The sequence below is a fragment of the Bombina bombina genome, chromosome 7, assembly GCF_027579735.1.
Source record: "Bombina bombina isolate aBomBom1 chromosome 7, aBomBom1.pri, whole genome shotgun sequence".
Lineage (NCBI taxonomy): Eukaryota > Metazoa > Chordata > Amphibia > Anura > Bombinatoridae > Bombina > Bombina bombina.
Window position 1 is genome coordinate 39,022,133 of NC_069505.1, and position 21,772 is coordinate 39,043,904.

General features: G+C 40.7%; 1 protein-coding gene across 1 annotated transcript in view; it reads left to right on the plus strand.

Annotated features, from left to right (window-relative positions):
- Window positions 1–21,772, plus strand: part of CCDC88B (coiled-coil domain containing 88B) — a 217,907-nt gene that overhangs the window by 110,548 nt on the left and 85,587 nt on the right. The window contains exons 12-15 of the mRNA XM_053720050.1: window positions 1,720–1,927; window positions 8,428–8,624; window positions 9,288–13,954; window positions 19,833–19,958. Of these exons, the coding sequence (XP_053576025.1) occupies window positions 1,720–1,927; window positions 8,428–8,624; window positions 9,288–13,954; window positions 19,833–19,958 (5,198 nt within the window). The remainder of the gene's footprint in view (window positions 1–1,719; window positions 1,928–8,427; window positions 8,625–9,287; window positions 13,955–19,832; window positions 19,959–21,772) is intronic.

Here is a 21,772-nt window from a genome sequence, read left to right on the forward strand (position 1 = left end):
AGCTTCTATCTTGGAATGTTTTGTTTTTAGTAGCTATCTCATCGGCTCGAAGAGTTTCTGAGTTATCTGCTTTACAGTGTGATTCACCTTACCTTGTTTTCCATGCAGATAAGGTGGTTTTGCGTACCAAACCTGGGTTTCTTCCTAAGGTTGTTTCTAATAGGAATAACAATCAGGAGATTGTTGTTCCTTCGCTGTGTCCTAATCCTTCATCAAAGAAGGAACATCTGTTGCACAATCTTGATGTGGTTTGTGCTTTAAAGTTCTACTTATAAGCAACTAAAGATTTCCGTCAAACATCTTCATTGTTTGTTGTTTATTCTGGTAAACGGAAAGGTCAAAAGGCTACGGCTACCTCTCTTTCCTTTTGGCTGAAAAACATCATCCGTTTGGCTTATGAGACTGCTGGCCAGCAGCCTCCTGAAAGAATTAGGAGAAATAGAAAACAACAGAGGGGCACCTCATGTGTAGTATTGTCTTGATGATGACATATAAAAATGCAACAGAATAGCCAAATGAGTACTCACATACTCCAGGAGCACACTTATGTGCTGTAGGGGCAGACTGTAGATTTGAATGGGTGTAACAGCTCACCCGTTCAGGGATACTTCCAATGCTGTGGTGCTGCAACAAGTGTGATAAAACAGACACAGAGCACTATATGTGCAGACCATTAAGATGAAACATAGGTGTGTACTTTATAGTATAAATGGTAGATACAGGCTGCAGATTCAGGCAGGTGTGGCAGCTCACCCAAACAAACAATCTTTTTGGTATTGGTGCAGTAAGAACAAATGCAGGCTTAATGCTTCTCAGTAGCTATGTCCTTTGCAGTGGTGGTAGGCAGATGGTAGGAAATAAGATCCACTTCAGAGATAAAAGTTTGCAAATATTTATTAAAAACAAAAAGTTAAAGAACAACACCAAGGTTGTTATAAAAAGTGGATTACAGGGTCACCCAGTTGGCCCCAATGATTGCAACGCGTTTCTCGGTTTGCAAACCGTTTCATCAGGCAAACCGTTTCATCAGGCATAATAATATAGGCGTATGAGCCGGACTCCAGGCTGAGCAGTGGTATTCATACCACTGCTCAGCTGGGAGTCCGGCTCATACACCGCTATTATAATTGTCTTGAAGAAGGCCCACAAATGGGTCGAAACGTCGACATTTGAACCAATGTAAAACACATTTGGAAATAAAATTGAACTATTTTTTGCTTGAATACAAGCCCTGTGAGTGCCCTCCTACATCTACATATTTCTACATACTAAGAGGATAGCACCCAGGTGGTTATTACACCTGTGTGGAAGGAGTGCTGGGCTACCGGCTATTTATTATATATATATATATATATATATATATATATATATATATATATATATATATATATATATATATCCCTAACTGGCCACAGCAAAGGGGATAACATAAATAACACTGGGGTCTTTGATTTTGAAAATCCTACAAATCAAACTCCAATAAAGTGAATTGGAATGGACCCCAAGGCTTATCTAGTGGTCTTTAATGATGTCTCTTGCTGATGTCTTTCAGGATGATTTTAAGACGTCTACTGCTGACTTTTTGAATATTGATATCTCATGATGATGTGATGTTTTTATTGTTATTCTTGACAGTTCTTGTTTTCTTTCTGGTAGTTTCATGTCTTTCCTTTTGTTAATGTTTACCCTCCCCTCCCAAATTATTCTTATTTCTTATAGGAGAGAGACTCAGAGAGTCAGAGAGTCCAGTTTCTGCTCCATGATAACCTCACACTTGCAGAGGAGGTGAGAGTCCTGAGGGAAGAGGCATCACGGGGATGGGAGAGAGTGTATGAGACAGATGGTGAGACGCCACCAAGCTGGGTGAGGGACCACTATACAGATGGAGAGCCAGGATGGGAAGGACTGCAAGAGACAGATAATGAATGTACGTATTGATGTCAGTGATGTCAGACGGATGAAAATGTTCATCACAGAGTACATGCAAAAAGTAATAGTGTACACATAAGTTTCTTTGTTTTCTTTTTAAAAATGTAAATGTTTTCTAATCATATTTCTTAAAGGAGAAACTACCAAAAAAATAAACCAACCATTTAAAATGTCTATATTTCAAAACAAACTGATGTGGCTATGATGGTATGGGAGTTGCTGAGCTCCTTCTTATCCCCCCTTCTGACTTCTCTATCCCTGTTGACGGCATCCCCATCTCCCCATCTCTCCAAGTCTGCTGCCTCAGAGTTACACTAGACTCAAATCTATCATTCGTCCCCCATATCCAATCGCTTTTTACATCCTGCCGCAACACAATCTACGCAATATTTCCAAGATTCAACCTTTTCTGAGCGCTAACACCACAAAGCAAATAATCCACTCACTTGTTATTTCCCAACTTGACTACTGCAATAACCTACTCACTGGCCTTCCTCTTTCCCGCCTCTCCCCCCCTTCAATCTATTCTAAATGCCTCTGCCAGGCTGATCCATCCTTTCTCGTCGCTCTGTATCTTCTGCACCTCTCTGTGAGTCCCTTCATTGGCTCCCCATTCACAGCAGAATTAAATTCAAAATTCTTACCCTTACATACAAAGCTCTCACCAACTCCGCTCCCCTCTACCTATCCTCTCTAATCAACAAGTATACTCCAGCCCGCCCACTAAGATCCAACAATTACCTGCTCCTTGCATCCGCGACTATAACCTCTTCTCATGCTAGACTGCAGGACTTCGATCGTGCAGCACCTACCCTCTGGAACATTCTCCCTCGTGCTGTCAGGCTTTGCCCTAATCTTTCTTCCTTTAAATGCTCCCTGAAGACTTCTCTGTTCAGAGAAGCCTTCCACCCAACTCAATAACAAATTAATTTCACTTACCTAACAACATTTCCCTAATCTAACATTGCATTAACATCTTTCTCAATCTTGCAGTCCTTACCTCCTGTTTCTCAACCTCCTACCCTTCTAGATTGTAAGTTCCCACGGGAATAGGGCCCTCAATTCTTCCTGTATGCATTTGTAAATTTCTTACAAGTTTTATATAATTGTTTTATGAAAATGAATTGTATCCATGGACAGCGCTGCGGAATATGATGGCGCTTCATAAATAAAGTATAATAATAATAAAACTAGATATAAGTGATCATCAAGCAGGGAACCTGGTGCAAGAGGCAGCTGTAGGGATTAGTCAGCTTGCTGTGGTCCTTGGTAGACATAAAGATCAGGCAAGAAAATCGGTAGAGAGAGAACAGCACTCCATGAGATAGAACAGAAGCTGGAATAACTTCCATGCATGTTCATTTTTATTGAATTCCTCAGGGTGCCAGTTCTTTTTGCACACTATGCACCTTCACAGAGAAAAAATATCCTGAAGCATATCAGTCTGACCCTGCCCAATGACAGTCCAGCGCCGAAATACCAGGCAATTCTTCTCTGAACAAGGGAAGCAACAACCCCAGACGATCGTTTCGGCCTTCTATGGGCCTCGTCAGTGAGGTGCAGTTGTATCTCTCTAAGGGCAAGTGTGCATGGAGTCCACGTCTGGTTTCCCCATTACTCTTAGGGTGACCCAAGAGAAATTAGCATAAAAATCGGTAGAGAGAGAACAGCACTCCATGAGATAGAACAGAAGCTGGAATAACTTCCATGCATGTTCATTTTTATTGAATTCCTCAGGGTGCCAGTTCTTTTTGCACACTATGCACCTTCACAGAGAAAAAATATCCTGAAGCATATCAGTCTGACCCTGCCCAATGACAGTCCAGCGCCGAAATACCAGGCAATTCTTCTCTGAACAAGGGAAGCAACAACCCCAGACGATCGTTTCGGCCTTCTATGGGCCTCGTCAGTGAGGTGCAGTTGTATCTCTCTAAGGGCAAGTGTGCATGGAGTCCACGTCTGGTTTCCCCATTACTCTTAGGGTGACCCAAGAGAAATTAGCATAAAAATCGGTAGAGAGAGAACAGCACTCCATGAGATAGAACAGAAGCTGGAATAACTTCCATGCATGTTCATTTTTATTGAATTCCTCAGGGTGCCAGTTCTTTTTGCACACTATGCACCTTCACAGAGAAAAAATATCCTGAAGCATATCAGTCTGACCCTGCCCAATGACAGTCCAGCGCCGAAATACCAGGCAATTCTTCTCTGAACAAGGGAAGCAACAACCCCAGACGATCGTTTCGGCCTTCTATGGGCCTCGTCAGTGAGGTGCAGTTGTATCTCTCTAAGGGCAAGTGTGCATGGAGTCCACGTCTGGTTTCCCCATTACTCTTAGGGTGACCCAAGAGAAATTAGCATAAAAATCAGTAGAGAGAGAACAGCACTCCATGAGATAGAACAGAAGCTGGAATAACTTCCATGCATGTTCATTTTTATTGAATTCCTCAGGGTGCCAGTTCTTTTTGCACACTATGCACCTTCACAGAGAAAAAATATCCTGAAGCATATCAGTCTGACCCTGCCCAATGACAGTCCAGCGCCGAAATACCAGGCAATTCTTCTCTGAACAAGGGAAGCAACAACCCCAGATGATCGTTTCGGCCTTCTATGGGCCTCGTCAGTGAGGTGCAGTTGTATCTCTCTAAGGGCAAGTGTGCATGGAGTCCACGTCTGGTTTCCCCATTACTCTTAGGGTGACCCAAGAGAAATTAGCATAAAAATCGGTAGAGAGAGAACAGCACTCCATGAGATAGAACAGAAGCTGGAATAACTTCCATGCATGTTCATTTTTATTGAATTCCTCAGGGTGCCAGTTCTTTTTGCACACTATGCACCTTCACAGAGAAAAAATATCCTGAAGCATATCAGTCTGACCCTGCCCAATGACAGTCCAGCGCCGAAATACCAGGCAATTCTTCTCTGAACAAGGGAAGCAACAACCCCAGACGATCGTTTCGGCCTTCTATGGGCCTCGTCAGTGAGGTGCAGTTGTATCTCTCTAAGGGCAAGTGTGCATGGAGTCCACGTCTGGTTTCCCCATTACTCTTAGGGTGACCCAAGAGAAATTAGCATAAAAATCGGTAGAGAGAGAACAGCACTCCATGAGATAGAACAGAAGCTGGAATAACTTCCATGCATGTTCATTTTTATTGAATTCCTCAGGGTGCCAGTTCTTTTTGCACACTATGCACCTTCACAGAGAAAAAATATCCTGAAGCATATCAGTCTGACCCTGCCCAATGACAGTCCAGCGCCGAAATACCAGGCAATTCTTCTCTGAACAAGGGAAGCAACAACCCCAGACGATCGTTTCGGCCTTCTATGGGCCTCGTCAGTGAGGTGCAGTTGTATCTCTCTAAGGGCAAGTGTGCATGGAGTCCACGTCTGGTTTCCCCATTACTCTTAGGGTGACCCAAGAGAAATTAGCATAAAAATCGGTAGAGAGAGAACAGCACTCCATGAGATAGAACAGAAGCTGGAATAACTTCCATGCATGTTCATTTTTATTGAATTCCTCAGGGTGCCAGTTCTTTTTGCACACAATGCACCTTCACAGAGAAAAAATATCCTGAAGCATATCAGTCTGACCCTGCCCAATGACAGTCCAGCGCCGAAATACCAGGCAATTCTTCTCTGAACAAGGGAAGCAACAACCCCAGACGATCGTTTCGGCCTTCTATGGGCCTCGTCAGTGAGGTGCAGTTGTATCTCTCTAAGGGCAAGTGTGCATGGAGTCCACGTCTGGTTTCCCCATTACTCTTAGGGTGACCCAAGAGAAATTAGCATAAAAATCGGTAGAGAGAGAACAGCACTCCATGAGATAGAACAGAAGCTGGAATAACTTCCATGCATGTTCATTTTTATTGAATTCCTTAGGGTGCCAGTTCTTTTTGCACACTATGCACCTTCACAGAGAAAAAATATCCTGAAGCATATCAGTCTGACCATGCCAAATGACAGTCCAGCGCCGAAATACCAGGCAATTCTTCTCTGAACAAGGGAAGCAACAACCCCAGACGATCGTTTCGGCCTTCTATGGGCCTCGTCAGTGAGGTGCAGTTGTATCTCTCTAAGGGCAAGTGTGCATGGAGTCCACGTCTGGTTTCCCCATTACTCTTAGGGTGACCCAAGAGAAATTAGCATAAAAATCGGTAGAGAGAGAACAGCACTCCATGAGATAGAACAGAAGCTGGAATAACTTCCATGCATGTTCATTTTTATTGAATTCCTCAGGGTGCCAGTTCTTTTTGCACACTATGCACCTTCACAGAGAAACAATATCCTGAAGCATATCAGTCTGGCCCTGCCCAATGACAGTCCAGCGCCGAAATACCAGGCAATTCTTCTCTGAACAAGGGAAGCAACAATAAAGATCAGGCAAGAGCCTGGTGCCAGGGTAGCTAGAGGTAAGAAGTTTCTGATGGTTATGGGGTTCTTGATTATGAAGAAAAGGGCTCTTCTGATAGAACAGATACTAGGTCCATCAGTTTGGGCAATTTTCTACAATGGTGTGAGAAGTAAAATGTTCCTTGAATTTCCAAAACAGTTCTCATATTTAAAAGCCCATGCAAGGTGGAATTGATAAGTGTCTGTTAGTGCTTACACCTTCAGTTATTTATTTAGTGAACGATTGCTGTACATTCTTTCTTGTGGTCTGAGTTTGTCTCCTTGTATTTTGTGCAATGTCCCTTTGAATTTCTGAAAAAGTTGTTTTTAAAAATGTTGACTTTAGTTTTCTTTCTAAGGTTCTTAATTCTTGGTACATCACTTCTGTTGCTCTGTCCTAATCCTCAGAATTATAAGGAGGCTCCTCTTCCTAGACTTGATGCAGTAACATCTCTCAGATATTATATTGAAGCCACAATATCTTGTGGTGATTTGTTATGGTTATAGTGCAAGTCCAAATTCTTTTAAAACTGCTTTGCAAGATGCAAGAATTGTTGTTTAAGTTATAGGGACATTTGCTTAAATTGTTTCATCGGGACTCTGTATGATTAAACTTCAGTTGAGTAGCTCTCCAATGCATCCATTTCATCTTCTTTTGAAACTTTTCATTAAATTTGATCATGTAGCTTTTGAGAAGCAAAGCATAGTCCTTCGTAAGACAATGCATATATTTTGCTATACCGTTTCCTACATAACAGTAGCTTTGGTACAGATCTCAACAATGCATGAATATTATGTCACTACAAATAAAAGATGAAAACTCAGTAAATATGCAAATGAATAGCTGGACTAATTTCACAACAGTATAAAGAATATAATAAGTGTTAAAGAGTATGAATACAATTAATGTGAACCAAGACCCATAAGCGCTAGGATGAGAAACAAATAGCACTAAAGGACAAACTACTCTTCCGCTCCTGGAATTTGCCAGATAAGCTCAAGCGCCATGAGGTTATGGACCTTAAGAACAATGTAGTGCCACATAAATTACACCCATGGGCAAAAGACAACAATATAAATAATGTTATTGGGATATATTCATCTGATGCAAAACACAATAAAAAGGTAAATAGAGAGACTCAAAAGATAGTGAGACAATTAAAGAAAAACATTAGTGAGTCTACAGACAGCTTTACCTCCATGAGGCGCCAGATGTTCCACAGGTAGAGTCAGGGAGGTCTGTGGGTGGGGTTGGGGCATGACTGGTGACACTACTGGGCAAAAACAGTTCCTAAAGGCTTTGTTTGAGCCCTGCCAGATGCTAGCCAAGCCCCATCTTTTTTTTATTACTATTGAACAGGCCTGTGATACAGCGAATAAGCTGCTGTTCCACTTGCCACATATACAGCAAGGTGAGCCAGATCCTATAATGTATGCAGGACAGCGGGTTCCCTCTCTGTTTAACCTATTAGGTGGATAGAACAGCACCTGTCAGTTAAGTTAAAATGTAAAAAAAAGATTGCCATGGAGGGGCTGGAGGTTCATGTGAGCACTAATCATATAGCACTGTGCACACACGCAGCCATAAGGAGCTGTTTCATCCCATTGCAGCAAAAATTGAGTTTATTTATGCAAATTCTTCACAAACTTTGAGTTTTGGTATTTGAAAACCCTCTCAGATTAGTTTTTTCTGGCTTCTATTTGACCTCAAACCAGAGTAAAAAGTTTACTTTCTCCTTTACTTCGCCTTCTTGTCTATATATAAACCAGCAGGAACAGGAGGGATTTATATGGGGGGGGGGTCAACTTATAGTCAAACAAAGCTGAGAGGTAAACATTATTTATTTTGCAGATATCTTTATAAGATGGAATAATCAATAGATATGGAAGACACACTGTTAAACTCACGTCTACGCGTTTCGCAAGTAGAACATTTTTCAATGTATATGGAGATGTCTTCAAGACTTCTGGGATTTTTTTTCTACCTACTCTAAGAACTAATTAGATACTTTACATCAGAAGTATCTGGATATTATGGCACCATATTTAGTGTAAATAAACTGATTTAATAAGAATGAGTAAATTCTTTTTTTTTTATCTCCATTTTAGTTTTGGATCTAAGTTCTGAGCTGTCCCATGTTCTTATCCGACTGGAAAGAGACAACCACAATCTGAGAGAGAGGCTACAGGCTCTTACAGGAGAAAATGTGACTACAGAAAGCAAAACGTTGCCTGAGAAATCAAATAATGAGCAGGAGAAAAATGTACAGCCCTTGTACATCTTAAAAGACTTATGTGTCAGAGAGGTGAGTAATTTCCCATAAATTAATCACTTAATTAAAATAAAACAACGCTACAAAATACATTCATGCCTTTTTTTTTTCTTTTTCTGTAAAGTTAACATTAATTTATAACAATCTTACTTGTTTCACACTTTAACCTAAATATGGTGCAACTTGCTTGAACCAGCTACATATGTTATCTCCTTTGGTTGTGGCCAGTGAGCTTGATGTATGCGTTACCACACTGTTCAAAGCAATTATTTTGTAGTATGTAGATGATTCAAGTAACTTTTCAACATATTTAAAGGGACATCAAAGTTAAAAAATAAAATGATTTGATGTGTTAGAGCATTTTATTGATACATTGTTACTTAAAGTTAGCTTCAGAGCAGCAATAAACTTATGGGTGCTGAGCACATCTGGTAATCAAAAACAGGAGGCATATGTATGTAGCCACCAATCACAAGCTAGCAACCAGAAGTGCATTGGTGCTCCTGAGACTACCTAAGTATGCTTTTAAAAAATGTATGCCACACACAAGACTCTTAAAACTGCATGAACTTTCTAACTTCCCACATACAGGGTCAGGGAATCAAAAGGGTTACTGAAGTGGTCTAGGTGGCTTCTGGGAGAAAAAAAAGGTCTAGGGGCAGTGTTAACACGGTTGTTTATTTTACCTCTTCCCAGGAACCAGATGGAGGAAGTTTGGGAGAAAGAGAGTGTCTTCAGGGAGAGGGAGAGCGAAAGATGCATGAGACTGCAGAAAAAGAACAGTCCCCAAAGAGAGAGTTAACAGAGGATGCTGAAAAGAAACGATCACAGAAGAGAGAAGAGTTAGAAGGAAGTATTAAAATGCCACATAGCCGAGAGCTGGAAGACAATACTAAAAGGAAGATGCCACATGTGCATACGCAATCACAGAATATGATGAAGTATTTACCAAGCGGACAGCTAAGAAGAGATACAGAAGAGATACAACATGTAGAAATGGATGAGGAGGAGCACTTAGTGAAGAGTCAACTAGAAGATGTTGGGAAAGAGCAATTAAAAGAGAATGCATATGATATATGCTCACAGAAGAGACAGCTAGAAGAAAGTTCAGATGGTGTGTGCTCCAAGGAAAGGCAGCTAGAAGAAAGGTCAGATGGTTCGTGCTCCAAGGAGAGACAGCTAGAAGAAAGTTCAGATGGTGTGTGCTCCAAGGAGAGACAGCTAGAAGAAAGGTCAGATGGTGTGTGCTCCAAGGAGAGACAGCTAGAAGAAAGTTTAGATGGTGTGTGCTCTAAGGAAAGGCAGCTAGAAGAAAGGTCAGATGGTTCGTGCTCCAAGGAGAGACAGCTAGAAGAAAGTTCAGATGGTGTGTGCTCCAAGGAGAGACAGCTAGAAGAAAGTTCAGATGGTGTGTGCTCCAAGGAGAGACAGCTAGAAGAAAGTTTAGATGGTGTGTGCTCTAAGGAGATGCAGCTAGAAGAAATGTCAGATGGTGTGTGCTCCAAGGAGAGGCAGCTACAAGAAAGTGCAGATGGTGTGTGCTCCAAGGAGAGGCAGCTAGAAGAAAGTTCAGATGGTGTGTGCTCCAAGGAGAGGCAGCTAGAAGAAAGGTCAGATGCTTCGTGCTCCAAGGAGAGGCAACTCGAAAAAAGTTCAGATGGTGTATGCTCCAAGGAGATACAGCTAGAAGAAAGTTCAGATGGTGTGTGCTCCAAGGAGAGGCAGCTACAAGAAAGTGCAGATGGTGTGTGCTCCAAGGAGAGGCAGCTACAAGAAAGTGCAGATGGTGTGTGCTCTAAGGAGAGGCAGCTAGAAAAAAGTGCAGATGGTGTGTGCTCTAAGGAGAGGCAGCTAGAAGAACATTCAGATGGTGTGTGCTCCAAGGAGAGGCAGCTAGAAGAAAGGTCAGATGATGTGTGCTTACATGAGAGACAGACAGAAGAAAGTGCAATTGATATGAAGTCACATGAGAGACAGCTAGAAGAAAGGTCAGATGGTTTGTGCTCCAAGGAGAGGCAGCTAGAAGAAAGGTCAGATGGTTCGTGCTCCAAGGAGAGGCAGCTAGAAGAAAGGTCAGATGGTGTGTGCTCCAAGGAGAGGCAGTTAGAAGAAAGTTCAGATGGTGTGTGCTCCAAGGAGAGGCAGCTAGAAGAAATGTCAGATGGTGTGTGCTCCAAGGAGAGGCAGCTAGAAGAAAGTTCAGATTATGTGTGCTCACATGAGAGACAGGCAGAAGAAAGTGCAATTGATATGAAGTCACATGAGAGACAGCTAAAAAAAAGTGCAGCCAATGTGAGGCCATATGAGAGACAGTTGAAAGAGTGTGACAATGAAGTACAATTACATATGGACAAGATGGACAAAAGCGCTGGAGATAAACAATCAGTTCAGGAGAACTCTACAATTGTTCAGTCTCTCAGACAACAGCTGGAAGTGAAAGAACAAGAAACACATTCACAGCAGAGACAGTTGCAGGAGAGTGTTGATGAAATAAGAAAACTAAAGAAACAAATCCAGGAACATGCTAAAGAGATAGACGCTTTAAACAGACAGCTGCATGAGAAAGAGCAGTCCATAAACATACAGGCGGAAAAGTCTATTGCAGAGATTCAGTCCATGAATAGTCAGATAGATAAGTGCAATAGAGAGAATGAGAAACTGCTGAGACATCTGCAAGAGAGAACTGATGAAATTCAGGCTATAAAGGGACAGCTTCAAGAGACTGTAGATGAACTAAAAATGCACAAGAGACAGATAGAAGAGAAAGCAATGGAGTATAATCTTCTTATGAAACAGCTGAATGAAAAAGAAGAAAGTGAGCAGTCTCTAAAGAGACATTTGGAAGAAAATACTTTAGATGTCCTGTCTATCAGAAAACAGTTGCAAGGAGCTACCGAGGAGGGGCGTTCCAAGTCAAGACAGCTGGAAGAGAGAAATGAGGAGGTACAAAGCTTGAAGGAACAGCTGAAAAGAACAGAAGAAGAGTCTCATCAGAGACAGCTCCATGATGGTGCTGAACGGCAAACACTTAAGAGACAACTGGAAGAGAGAGCCTCTGAGATACAGTCCTTGAATCTACAGCTACAAGAAAAAAAGGAGCAGTCACTTAAGAGACAGCTGCAAGAGAGAACTGAAGACATAGAAGCTCTACAGATGCAGTTGCAGGTGGTAGGGGAATCACACTCACTGAAGATTCAACTGCAACAAAATGCTGAACAGCTGCAGTCTCTTATAAAACAGCTCCAGCTAAGTGCAGAGGAGGCAAAGAAATCACACTCAATGCTTCAGGAGAAAGAAGACGACATATGCACTCTTGAGAGACAGCTGCAAGAGAGTGCTAGAGAAATAAAGTCACAGAAGTTGCAACTAGAAGACAGGACTGTGGAGGTACAGTTGCAGAAGAGACAGCTAGAAGAGAGTACTATGGAAATACAGTTGCAAAAGAGACAACTTGAAGAGCGCACAGAGGAGATGAGAAAACTTAAGAGACAGTTGGAGGACAAGGACAGCAAGGAAAATTCCCTGACAAGACAACTTACAGAGAGAGAGAGATTTGAGGAATCACTTAAGAGACAGCTGGAAGACAGTCTGACAGATGTTAAGTCTCTCAGGAGACAGTTGCAAGAGAGTGAATCCGATAAATTGTCATGGAGAAGACAGCTTGAAGAAAATGAAAAGGTCAAACTATCACAACGAATACAGTTGCAAGAGAGTGTTGAGGAAATACGACTCCTGAATAGACAGTTAGAAGAGCAGTCACTAAAAAGACAGTTAAATGAGAACAATGAGATACGGTCATTGAAGCAGGAGCTGGAAGCAAGTGCTAGAGAGATACAATCCATGAAAAAACAACTGCATGAAACGGAGGAAGAGACACTTAAGAGACAGCTTCAAGAAAGTGCTAAGGAGACTGAAGCTGTACAGAGGCAGCTGTCTGAAAGAGAGGAGTCAAATTTGCTAAAGAGACAACTTCAAGAGAGCGTTGACCAAGCACAATCTATTATGAAGCAGCTGAAAGTGAGCGGTGATGAGTCAAAGACTTTGCAGAAACAACTTCAAGAAAGAGAAACAGAAATACATGCACTCAAAAGACAACTACAAGAGAGGGCTGATGAGATGCAGCTACAAAAAAGACAGTTGGAAGAAAGCATGAGAAATGACTACTTATTAAGTAGACAACTGGAAGACAAAGAAGGTTGTGAGCAGTCACTTAAGAGACAGCTGGAAGACAGGAGTAAATCTATAGAATCATTGCAGAGACAAATGAATGAAAGTAATTCACAGATACAGTGTCTCATGAGACAGCTTGAATTGAGTGCAGAGGAGGCAAAGCATTCACTAAGACTGCATCAAGCAAGAGAGGGAGAGATACAGACTCTTGAAAGACAGCTGCAATCAAGAGCTGAGGAAATGCACTTACATAAGAGAGAGCTGAAAGAGAGCGCAGTTAGGGAACAGTCTCTCAAAAGACAGCTAGAGGAGAGAGAGGAGAGTGAGCAAGCCCTGAAAAGACAGTTAGAAGACAGCATTAAGTTTGCTACAATCCTGCAGAGACAGCTGCACGAAAGTATTGCAGATGCCCGTTCTTTTAAGAGGCCATTTAAAGAGAGTGCCTCAGAGGAACCATCACAAAAGAAACTTCTAGATGAAAAACAAAGAGACAGATTGTCAAAGGAAAGAGAGCTGCAGGAGGCAGAGCGGCTTATCATAAAGAGAGAGTTCAAAGATTGCACTGTTGATGAGATGACATTGAAGGAGCAGATGGACAAGGGCATTGTAGATATGAAGTCACTTAAGAGACAGTTGGAAGAGGGTACTGGTGATGATATGACATTGAAGGAAAATCTGGGCAAGGATATTGTAGATATGAAAACATTAAAGAGACAGTTGGAAGAGAGCTCAACACTCTCGTGTCCACGTTCTGTCAATACCTCTGTAACAGCTTTTGAGTCTGTTCCTTCATCTGACTCACCTGCCATCTCTGGATCTACTCTTGTATCTGCCCCCTTTATTTCTTCTCCCCCCATAACTATATCCTCTCTCCATCCTCTGTCTGTGCCAATCTCTCTCCCTAAAGTGGGGCTCACTCCAGTTGCAGAATCTAGAACTTCTTCTGTTTCCCTTCCACTGTCCTACATCCCAGCATCTGCTCCACTGTCTAGTCCTGAAGCTTCTCTGTCTTTACTGCTGATGGAGCTACAGGGAGTACGCATGGAAAGGATGGAGGTGCAGGGACGATGTGACTCCCTACTCAGGGACCTCCAGAGACAGGAAGCGGAGCTTGAGAGAGCGCAGAGAGAGCTGCGCAAGGGCAGGAATGCTTTGAGGGTGCTGCGACAGGAGCACAGAGAACTGCAGGAAAGGTGAGGCTCTATGGAGTCGGTATACTTCAGATGTAAAGATAGTGGTGATGTTCTACCATCAATACTATCAGTCAGTGAGCTATAGAAGGAAGTATATATCAGTCAGTGAGCTATAGTAGGAAGTATCTATCAGTCAGTGAACTATAGCAGGAAGTATATATCAGTCAGTGAACTATAGCAGGAAGTATCTATCAGTCAGTGAGCTATAGCAGGAAGTATCTATCAGTCAGTGAGCTATAGCAGGAAGTATATATCAGTCAGTGAGCTATTCCATGAAGTATCTATCAGTCAGTGAACTATAGCAGGAAGTATCTATCAGTCAGTGAACTATAGCAGGAAGTATATATCAGTCAGTGAACTATAGCAGGAAGTATCTATCAGTCAGTGAACTATAGCAGGAAGTATCTATCAGTCAGTGAACTATAGCATGAAGTATCTATCGGTCAGTGAACTATAGCAGGAAGTATCTATCAGTCAGTGAACTATAGCAGGAAGTATCTATCAGTCAGTGAACTATAGCAGGAAGTATCTTTCAGTCAGTGAACTATAGCAGGAAGTATATATCAGTCAGTGAACTATAGCAGGAAGTATCTATCAGTCAGTGAGCTATAGCAGGAAGTATCTATCAGTCAGTGACCTATAGCATGAAGTATCTATCAGTCATTGAGCTATTCCATGAAGTATCTATCAGTCAGTGACCTATAGCATGAAGTATCTATCAGTCAGTGAGCTATAGTATGAAGTATCTATCAGTCAGTAAGCTATAAAATGTTAGTCACTGAGCTATAGCATAAAGTATCTATTAGTCAGTGAGCTATAGTATGAAGTATCTATCAGTCAGTGAGCTATAGTATGAAGTATATATCAGTCAGTGAGCTATAGTATGAAGTATCTATCAGTCAGTGAGCTATAGGAGGAAGTATCTATCAGTCAGTGAGCTATAGCAGGAAGTATCTATCAGTCAATGAGCTATAGCAGGAAGTATCTATCAGTCAGTGAACTATAGCAGGAAGTATCTATCAGTCAGTGAACTATAGCAGGAAGTGTCTATCAGTCAGTGAGCTATAGCAGGAAGTATCTATCAGTCAGTGACCTATAGCATGAAGTATCTATCAGTCATTGAGCTATTCCATGAAGTATCTATCAGTCAGTGACATATAGCATGAAGTATCTATCAGTCAGTGAGCTATAGTATGAAGTATCTATCAGTCAGTAAGCTATAAAATGTTAGTCACTGAGCTATAGCATAAAGTATCTATTAGTCAGTGATCTATAGTATGAAGTATCTATCAGTCAGTGAGCTATAGTATGAAGTATATATCAGTCAGTGAGCTATAGTATGAAGTATCTATCAGTCAGTGAGCTATAGCAGGAAGTATCTATCAGTCAGTGAGCTATAGCAGGAAGTATCTATCAGTCAATGAGCTATAGCAGGAAGTATCTATCAGTCAGTGAGCTATAGCAGGAAGTATCTATCAGTCAGTGAGCTATAGCAGGAATTACACAGCAATTGCAACTGTATTTCTTACAACTTACATTTAAACATCTTTATCTTCTTATTTTCATAAAAAAAGAAAAACATTTTCACCATATTCAAATGCTACTGTTATAACTACATTATAAAAATGATTGAGTACAATGTTTATTTTAAGATCACAGGAGTGTGTGTCTGTAGGAGAAATAGGGGTATCTGTCTGCAGGATTTAGAGCACAAGTATATTTGATACTCAGGCTTGCTGGAAACAGCAGTTATGTGCCAGCAGTCTAAAGGTCGCTTCTCTATAACTTGTCCGCCTGCCCTGAGGCTGCGTACATCAATCCGCCCGATCAGGGGTCGGCATTACACAAGCAGTTAACAAGAACTGCTTGTGCAATGATAAATGCCAACAGCGTATGCTGTCGGCATTTATCGATTTCTGGCGGACATGATACGCTACATCGTATCATGTCTGCTCGCACTTTAATAAATCTGCCCCTCAGAATCTATCGGTTGATTATTTTCTACAAGTTAACTGCTGATTTATGAACTCAGCACAATCACAACCAGATTTTTTAACTTTCTTTTAATTATCAAAGCAGCAATTTTAATTATTTCTTTTAATTATCAAGCAGCAATTTTAATTATTTCTTTTAATTATCAAGCAGCAATTTTAAGCAACTTTCTAATTTACTCCTATTATCAATCAGCTAGATTACGAGTTTTTGTCGGTAAGGCTGTGCGGTGCTAACGCTCCTTTTTTTCCTACCGCTCCCTTAAGCCAACGCTGGTATTACGAGTTTTCTGCAAGCCGGCGTTAACCTCAGAAAAGTGAGCGTTGAGCAAAATTTAGCTCCACATCTCACCTCAATACCAGCGCTGCTTCCTGTAGCGGTAAGCTGGCAAAACGTGCTTGTGCACGATTTCCCCATAGGAAACAATGGGGCTGAGCTAGCTGGAAAAAAAACCTAACACCTGCAAAAAAGCAGCGTTCAGCTCCTAACGCAGCCCCATTGTTTCCTATGGGGAAAGAAAATTTACGTCTGCACCTAACACCCTAACATGAACCCCGAGTCTAAACACCCCTAATCTTACACTTATTAACCCCTAATCTGCCGCCCCGCTTTCGCTGACACCTACATTATAATTATTAACCCCTAATCTTCCGCTACGGACACTACCGCCACCTACATTATACTTATGAACCCCTAATCTACTGCCCCCAACATCGCCAACACCTACATTATATTTATTAACCCCTAATCTGCCCCCCCCCACGTCGCCGCAACTATATTACATTTATTAACCCCTAATCTTCCGACCCCAATGTCGCCGCTACTATAATAAATTCATTAACCCCTAAACCTAAGTCTAACCCTAAGTCTAACCCCCCCCCCACTAACTTAAATATAATTTAAATTAAGCAAAATAAATTTTACATAATTAAATAAATTAATCCTATTTAAAACTAAATACTTACCGATAAAATAAACCCTAAGATAGCTACAATATAACTAATAGCTACATTGTAGCTAGCTTAGGGTTTATATTTATTTTACAGGCAACTCTGTATTTATTTTAACTAGGTAGAATAGTTATTAAATAGTTATTAACTATTTAATAACTACCTAGCTAAAATAAGTACAAAATTACCTGTAAAATAAACCCTAACCTAAGTTACAATTACACCTAACACTACACTATCATTAAACTAATTACCTAAACTACCTACAATTAATTACAATTAAATAAACTAAATTACGAGAAAACCCCCCCACTAAATTACAGGGAAAAAAAAGAATTACAAGAATTTATAAACTAATTACACCTAATCTAATCCCCCTAATAAAATAAAAAAGCCCCCCAAAATAATAAAATTCCCTACCCTATACTACATTACAAATAGCCCTTAAAAGGGCCTTTTGCAGGGCATTGCCCCAAAGTAATCAGCTCTTTCACCTGTAAAAAAAAATACAATACCCCCCCAACATTAAAACCCACCACCCACACACCCAACCCTACTCTAAAACCCACCCAATACCCCCTTAAAAAAACTAACACTAACCCCTTGAAGATTACCCTACCGTGAGACGTCTTCACCCAGCCGGGCACAAGTGGACCTCCAGAGGGGCAGAAGTCTTCATCCGATCTGGGCAGAAGAGGACATCTAGACCGGCAGAACTCTTCTTCCAGACGGCATCTTCTATTTTCTTCCATCCGGAGCGGAGCGGATCCATCTTGAAGACATCCGACGCAGAGCATCCTCTTCCTTCTTGATCCGACGACTGAATGAAGGTTCCTTTAAGTGACGTCATCCAAGATGGCGTCCCTTCAATTCCGATTGGCTGATAGAATCCTATCAGCCAAACGGAATTAAAGGGACAGTATGCACTCATTTTCATATAACTGCATGTAATAGACACTACTATAAAGAATAAGATGCACAGATACTGATATAAAAATCTAGTATTAAACTGTTTAAAAACTTACTTAGAAGCTGTCAGTTTAGCTCTGTTGAAAAGGTAGCTGGAAAGCCCACTGCAAGTGGGAAATATCAGACATTCCCCCTTCCCCCTTCTTTTGCATATGAAAAGACCCTTTACACAAACAGGAGCAAGCTGGAGAAGGTAGCTGACGGTATTCACATAAAACTTTGGGGCTTGGTTAGGAGTCTGAAAATCAGAGCAATGTTATTTAAAAATAAGCAAAACTATACATTAAAAAAACAAAAAACTTGATGGGCTTTATAAATAGATCATCTACAAAACATTTATGCAAAGAAAAAATGAGTGTATAATGGCCCTTTAAGGTAGGAAAAATCCTATTGGCTGATCCAATCAGCCAATAGGATTGAGCTTGCATTCTATTGGCTGTTCCAATCAGCCAGTAGAATGCGAAGTCAATCCTATTGGCTGATTGCATCAGCCAATAGGATTTTTCCTATCTTAATTCAGATTGGCTGATAGGATTCTATCAGCCAATCGGAATTGAAGGGACACCATCTTGGATGACGTCACCCTGGATAGTGCTTGCTTATTGGTGACTACCTTCAGCCAACCAATAAGCAAATGTAACCCAGGTTCTGTACCAAAAATGGTCCGGCTCCTAAGCTTACATTCCTGCTTTTAAAATAAAGATTGCAAGAGAATGAAGAAAATGTGATAATAAAAGTAAATTAGAAAGTTGCTTAAAATTGCTGCTTTATCTGAATCATTAAAGAAATTTTTTGGATTTAGTGTCCCTTTAAAGGGACGTAAACTTGCAATAAATAAAATGCTCTAATGTGTTACAGTATTTTATTATTACACTACTGTTTGCATATAACTATGTGTTTAACCCCTGCAAAAGGGATGAACGTATAGCTAAAGTCAGCTCCATAGCAGCAATGCACTACTGGGAGCTAGCTGAGCACATCTGGTGAGCCAATGACAAGAGGCATATTTGTGTAGCCACCAATCATCAGCTAGCTCCCAGTAGTGCATTGCTGCCGCTGGGGATATGTGCATATCTTTTTCTAACAAAGGATACCAAGAGAACAAAATAATAGTAGGTATTTGAATCCCTTAAGGAGACAGCTTCAGTTTGCTCAATTGTTTCATGACAGAATAATCCCGTCATTGGTCCCTAAGGAGTTAATAGTTTCTTAAAATGACACTCTTTGAATCATGAAAGTTTAATTTTGATATTCATGTCCCTTTAATATGGGGAAGTGTTGTTTTTAGTGATCACTATTAAAATTGTTGATCATTATCTACTTTTGTTTCGGCCATTTTTGACTTTTCAACTTGAACAGCCAAGAGTAGTTGATAAATCTCTATACGGCGCATTACTAGCTACTGCTTAATCAATTACATTTAAAAAGTATTAATAAGCAAAGCAATTTAGAGCATGTCATTTTTACACTAGAATGTCCCTTTAACTAGTAAATCTAATTTACTTACTCATTAGAACAGATGTGCACCATGTACAAATTCAAACTGAATGGAATGGGTATTTTTAATGTGTGAGGATAGGGAGTGAGATACTTTATCGCCTCCAGCCATTTCTCAGAGACTTCCCGCGACAGGGAGATAAGAGGGTCTAGGTTGCAGGTTTGGCATGGACAGGTGACGTGTATTGTGGGTAAGATTGGACGGAGCCAGGGCAGTCTTTGAAAACCTGTAAGTTTGCCCATGGGGGAAGATGCAGGAAGAATGAGTAACCCATGGCAATCCTGTAATATCTAGGACAGTTGGGAGGTCTACTTCATTAGGGAAATGAGTGTGCACAGTCATGGAAAACATACATATGAGAGTGAAGAAAGGTTTTATAAACAGTAATAATGTAGGCACTGTGCATAGCTTGCATATATACAGGGAATGCAGGCGTCTTCACAAATATCTCACATGGTGTCTCTGACAGGTTCACACAGCTGTCTGTCCAGGGAGAACACGCCCACAAGGAACTACAGAGGAAACTGCAGGAGCAGGAGGGGAAGGTACAGGAACTTCATTCGGAAAACCAGAGGCTGCAGGATGAACAGAAAAGGTGCGCTGGGGATGGTAGACATTTCAAGAAACAGATATCCATAGTTGCCAACATTTAAAGAAAAAATTCCAGGGACACTTTGCAGCAGAACAAGCAGGTTACCAGAGTATTGACGACCTACTGTTCAGCTGCTCCGCCCACGCAGTTCTGTGATCATTACACACCCATGTGATAGTAATAGTATCATTTAGACTTATCCATAGCTTGTTATGGGGATTACAGCACCAAACTCTTACACCTACCCCATAATACTGACAATACCGTGTGATAGTAATAGTATCATTTAGACTTATCCATAGCTTGTTATAGGGATTACAGCACCAGACTCTTACACCTACCCCATAATACTGACAGTACTGTGTGATAGTAATATTATCATTTAGACTTATCCATAGCTTGTTATAGAGATTACAGCACCAGACTCTTACACCTACCCCATAATACTGACAATACCGTGTGATAGTAATAGTATCATTTAGACTTATCCATAGCTTGTTATAGAGATTACAGCACCAGACTCTTACACCTACCCCATAATACTGACAATACCGTGTGATAGTAATAGTATCATTTAGACTTATCCATAGCTTGTTATAGGGATTACAGCACCAGACTCTTACACCTACCCCATAATACTGACAATACCGTGTGATAGTAATAGTATCATTTAGACTTATCCATAGCTTGTTATAGGGATTACAGCACCAGACTCTTACACCTACCCCATAATACTGACAGTACTGTGTGATAGTAATAGTATCATTTAGACTTATCCATAGCTTGTTATAGGGATTACAGCACCAGACTCTTACACCTACCCCATAATACTGACAGTACTGTGTGATAGTAATAGTATCATTTAGACTTATCCATAGCTTGTTATAGAGATTACAGCACCAGACTCTTACACCTACCCCATAATACTGACAATACCGTGTGATAGTAATAGTATCATTTAGACTTATCCATAGCTTGTTATAGGGATTACAGCACCAGACTCTTACACCTACCCCATAATACTGACAGTACTGTGTGATAGTAATAGTATCATTTAGACTTATCCATAGCTTGTTATAGAGATTACAGCACCAAACTCTTACACCTACCCCATAATACTGACAATACCGTGTGATAGTAATAGTATCATTTAGACTTATCCATAGCTTGTTATAGGGATTACAGCATCAGACTCTTACACCTTCCCGATAATACTGACAATACCGTGTGATAGTAATAGTATAATTTAGACTTATCCATAGCTTGTTATAGGGATTACAGCACCAGACTCTTACACCTACCCCATAATACTGACAATACTGTGTGATAGTAATAGTATCATTTAGATTTATCCATAGCTTGTTATAGGGATTACAGCACCAAGCTCTTACACCTACCCCATAATACTGGCAATACCGTGTGAAAGTAATAGTATCATTTAGACATATCCATAGCTTGTTATAGAGATTACAGCACCAGACTCTTACACCTACCCCATAATACTGACAATACTGTGTGATAGTAATAGTATAATTTAGATTTATCCATAGCTTGTTATAGGGATTACAGCACCAAGCACTTACACCTACCCCATAATACTGACAATACCGGTCATTCTGGGCATATGGTTATTGTTACAACACAGCATATAAAATCATTTGTAAACCCATTCACTAATAATAACAATATCCAGTAGGAGTTAAGTATAGTATATATATATATCAAAGGTCATGTTGAAATATTGAAATGATAAAAGAAACAATATGATGATCTATGGAATCGGAACAAATAAACACCTAGATTACGAGTTTTGTGCT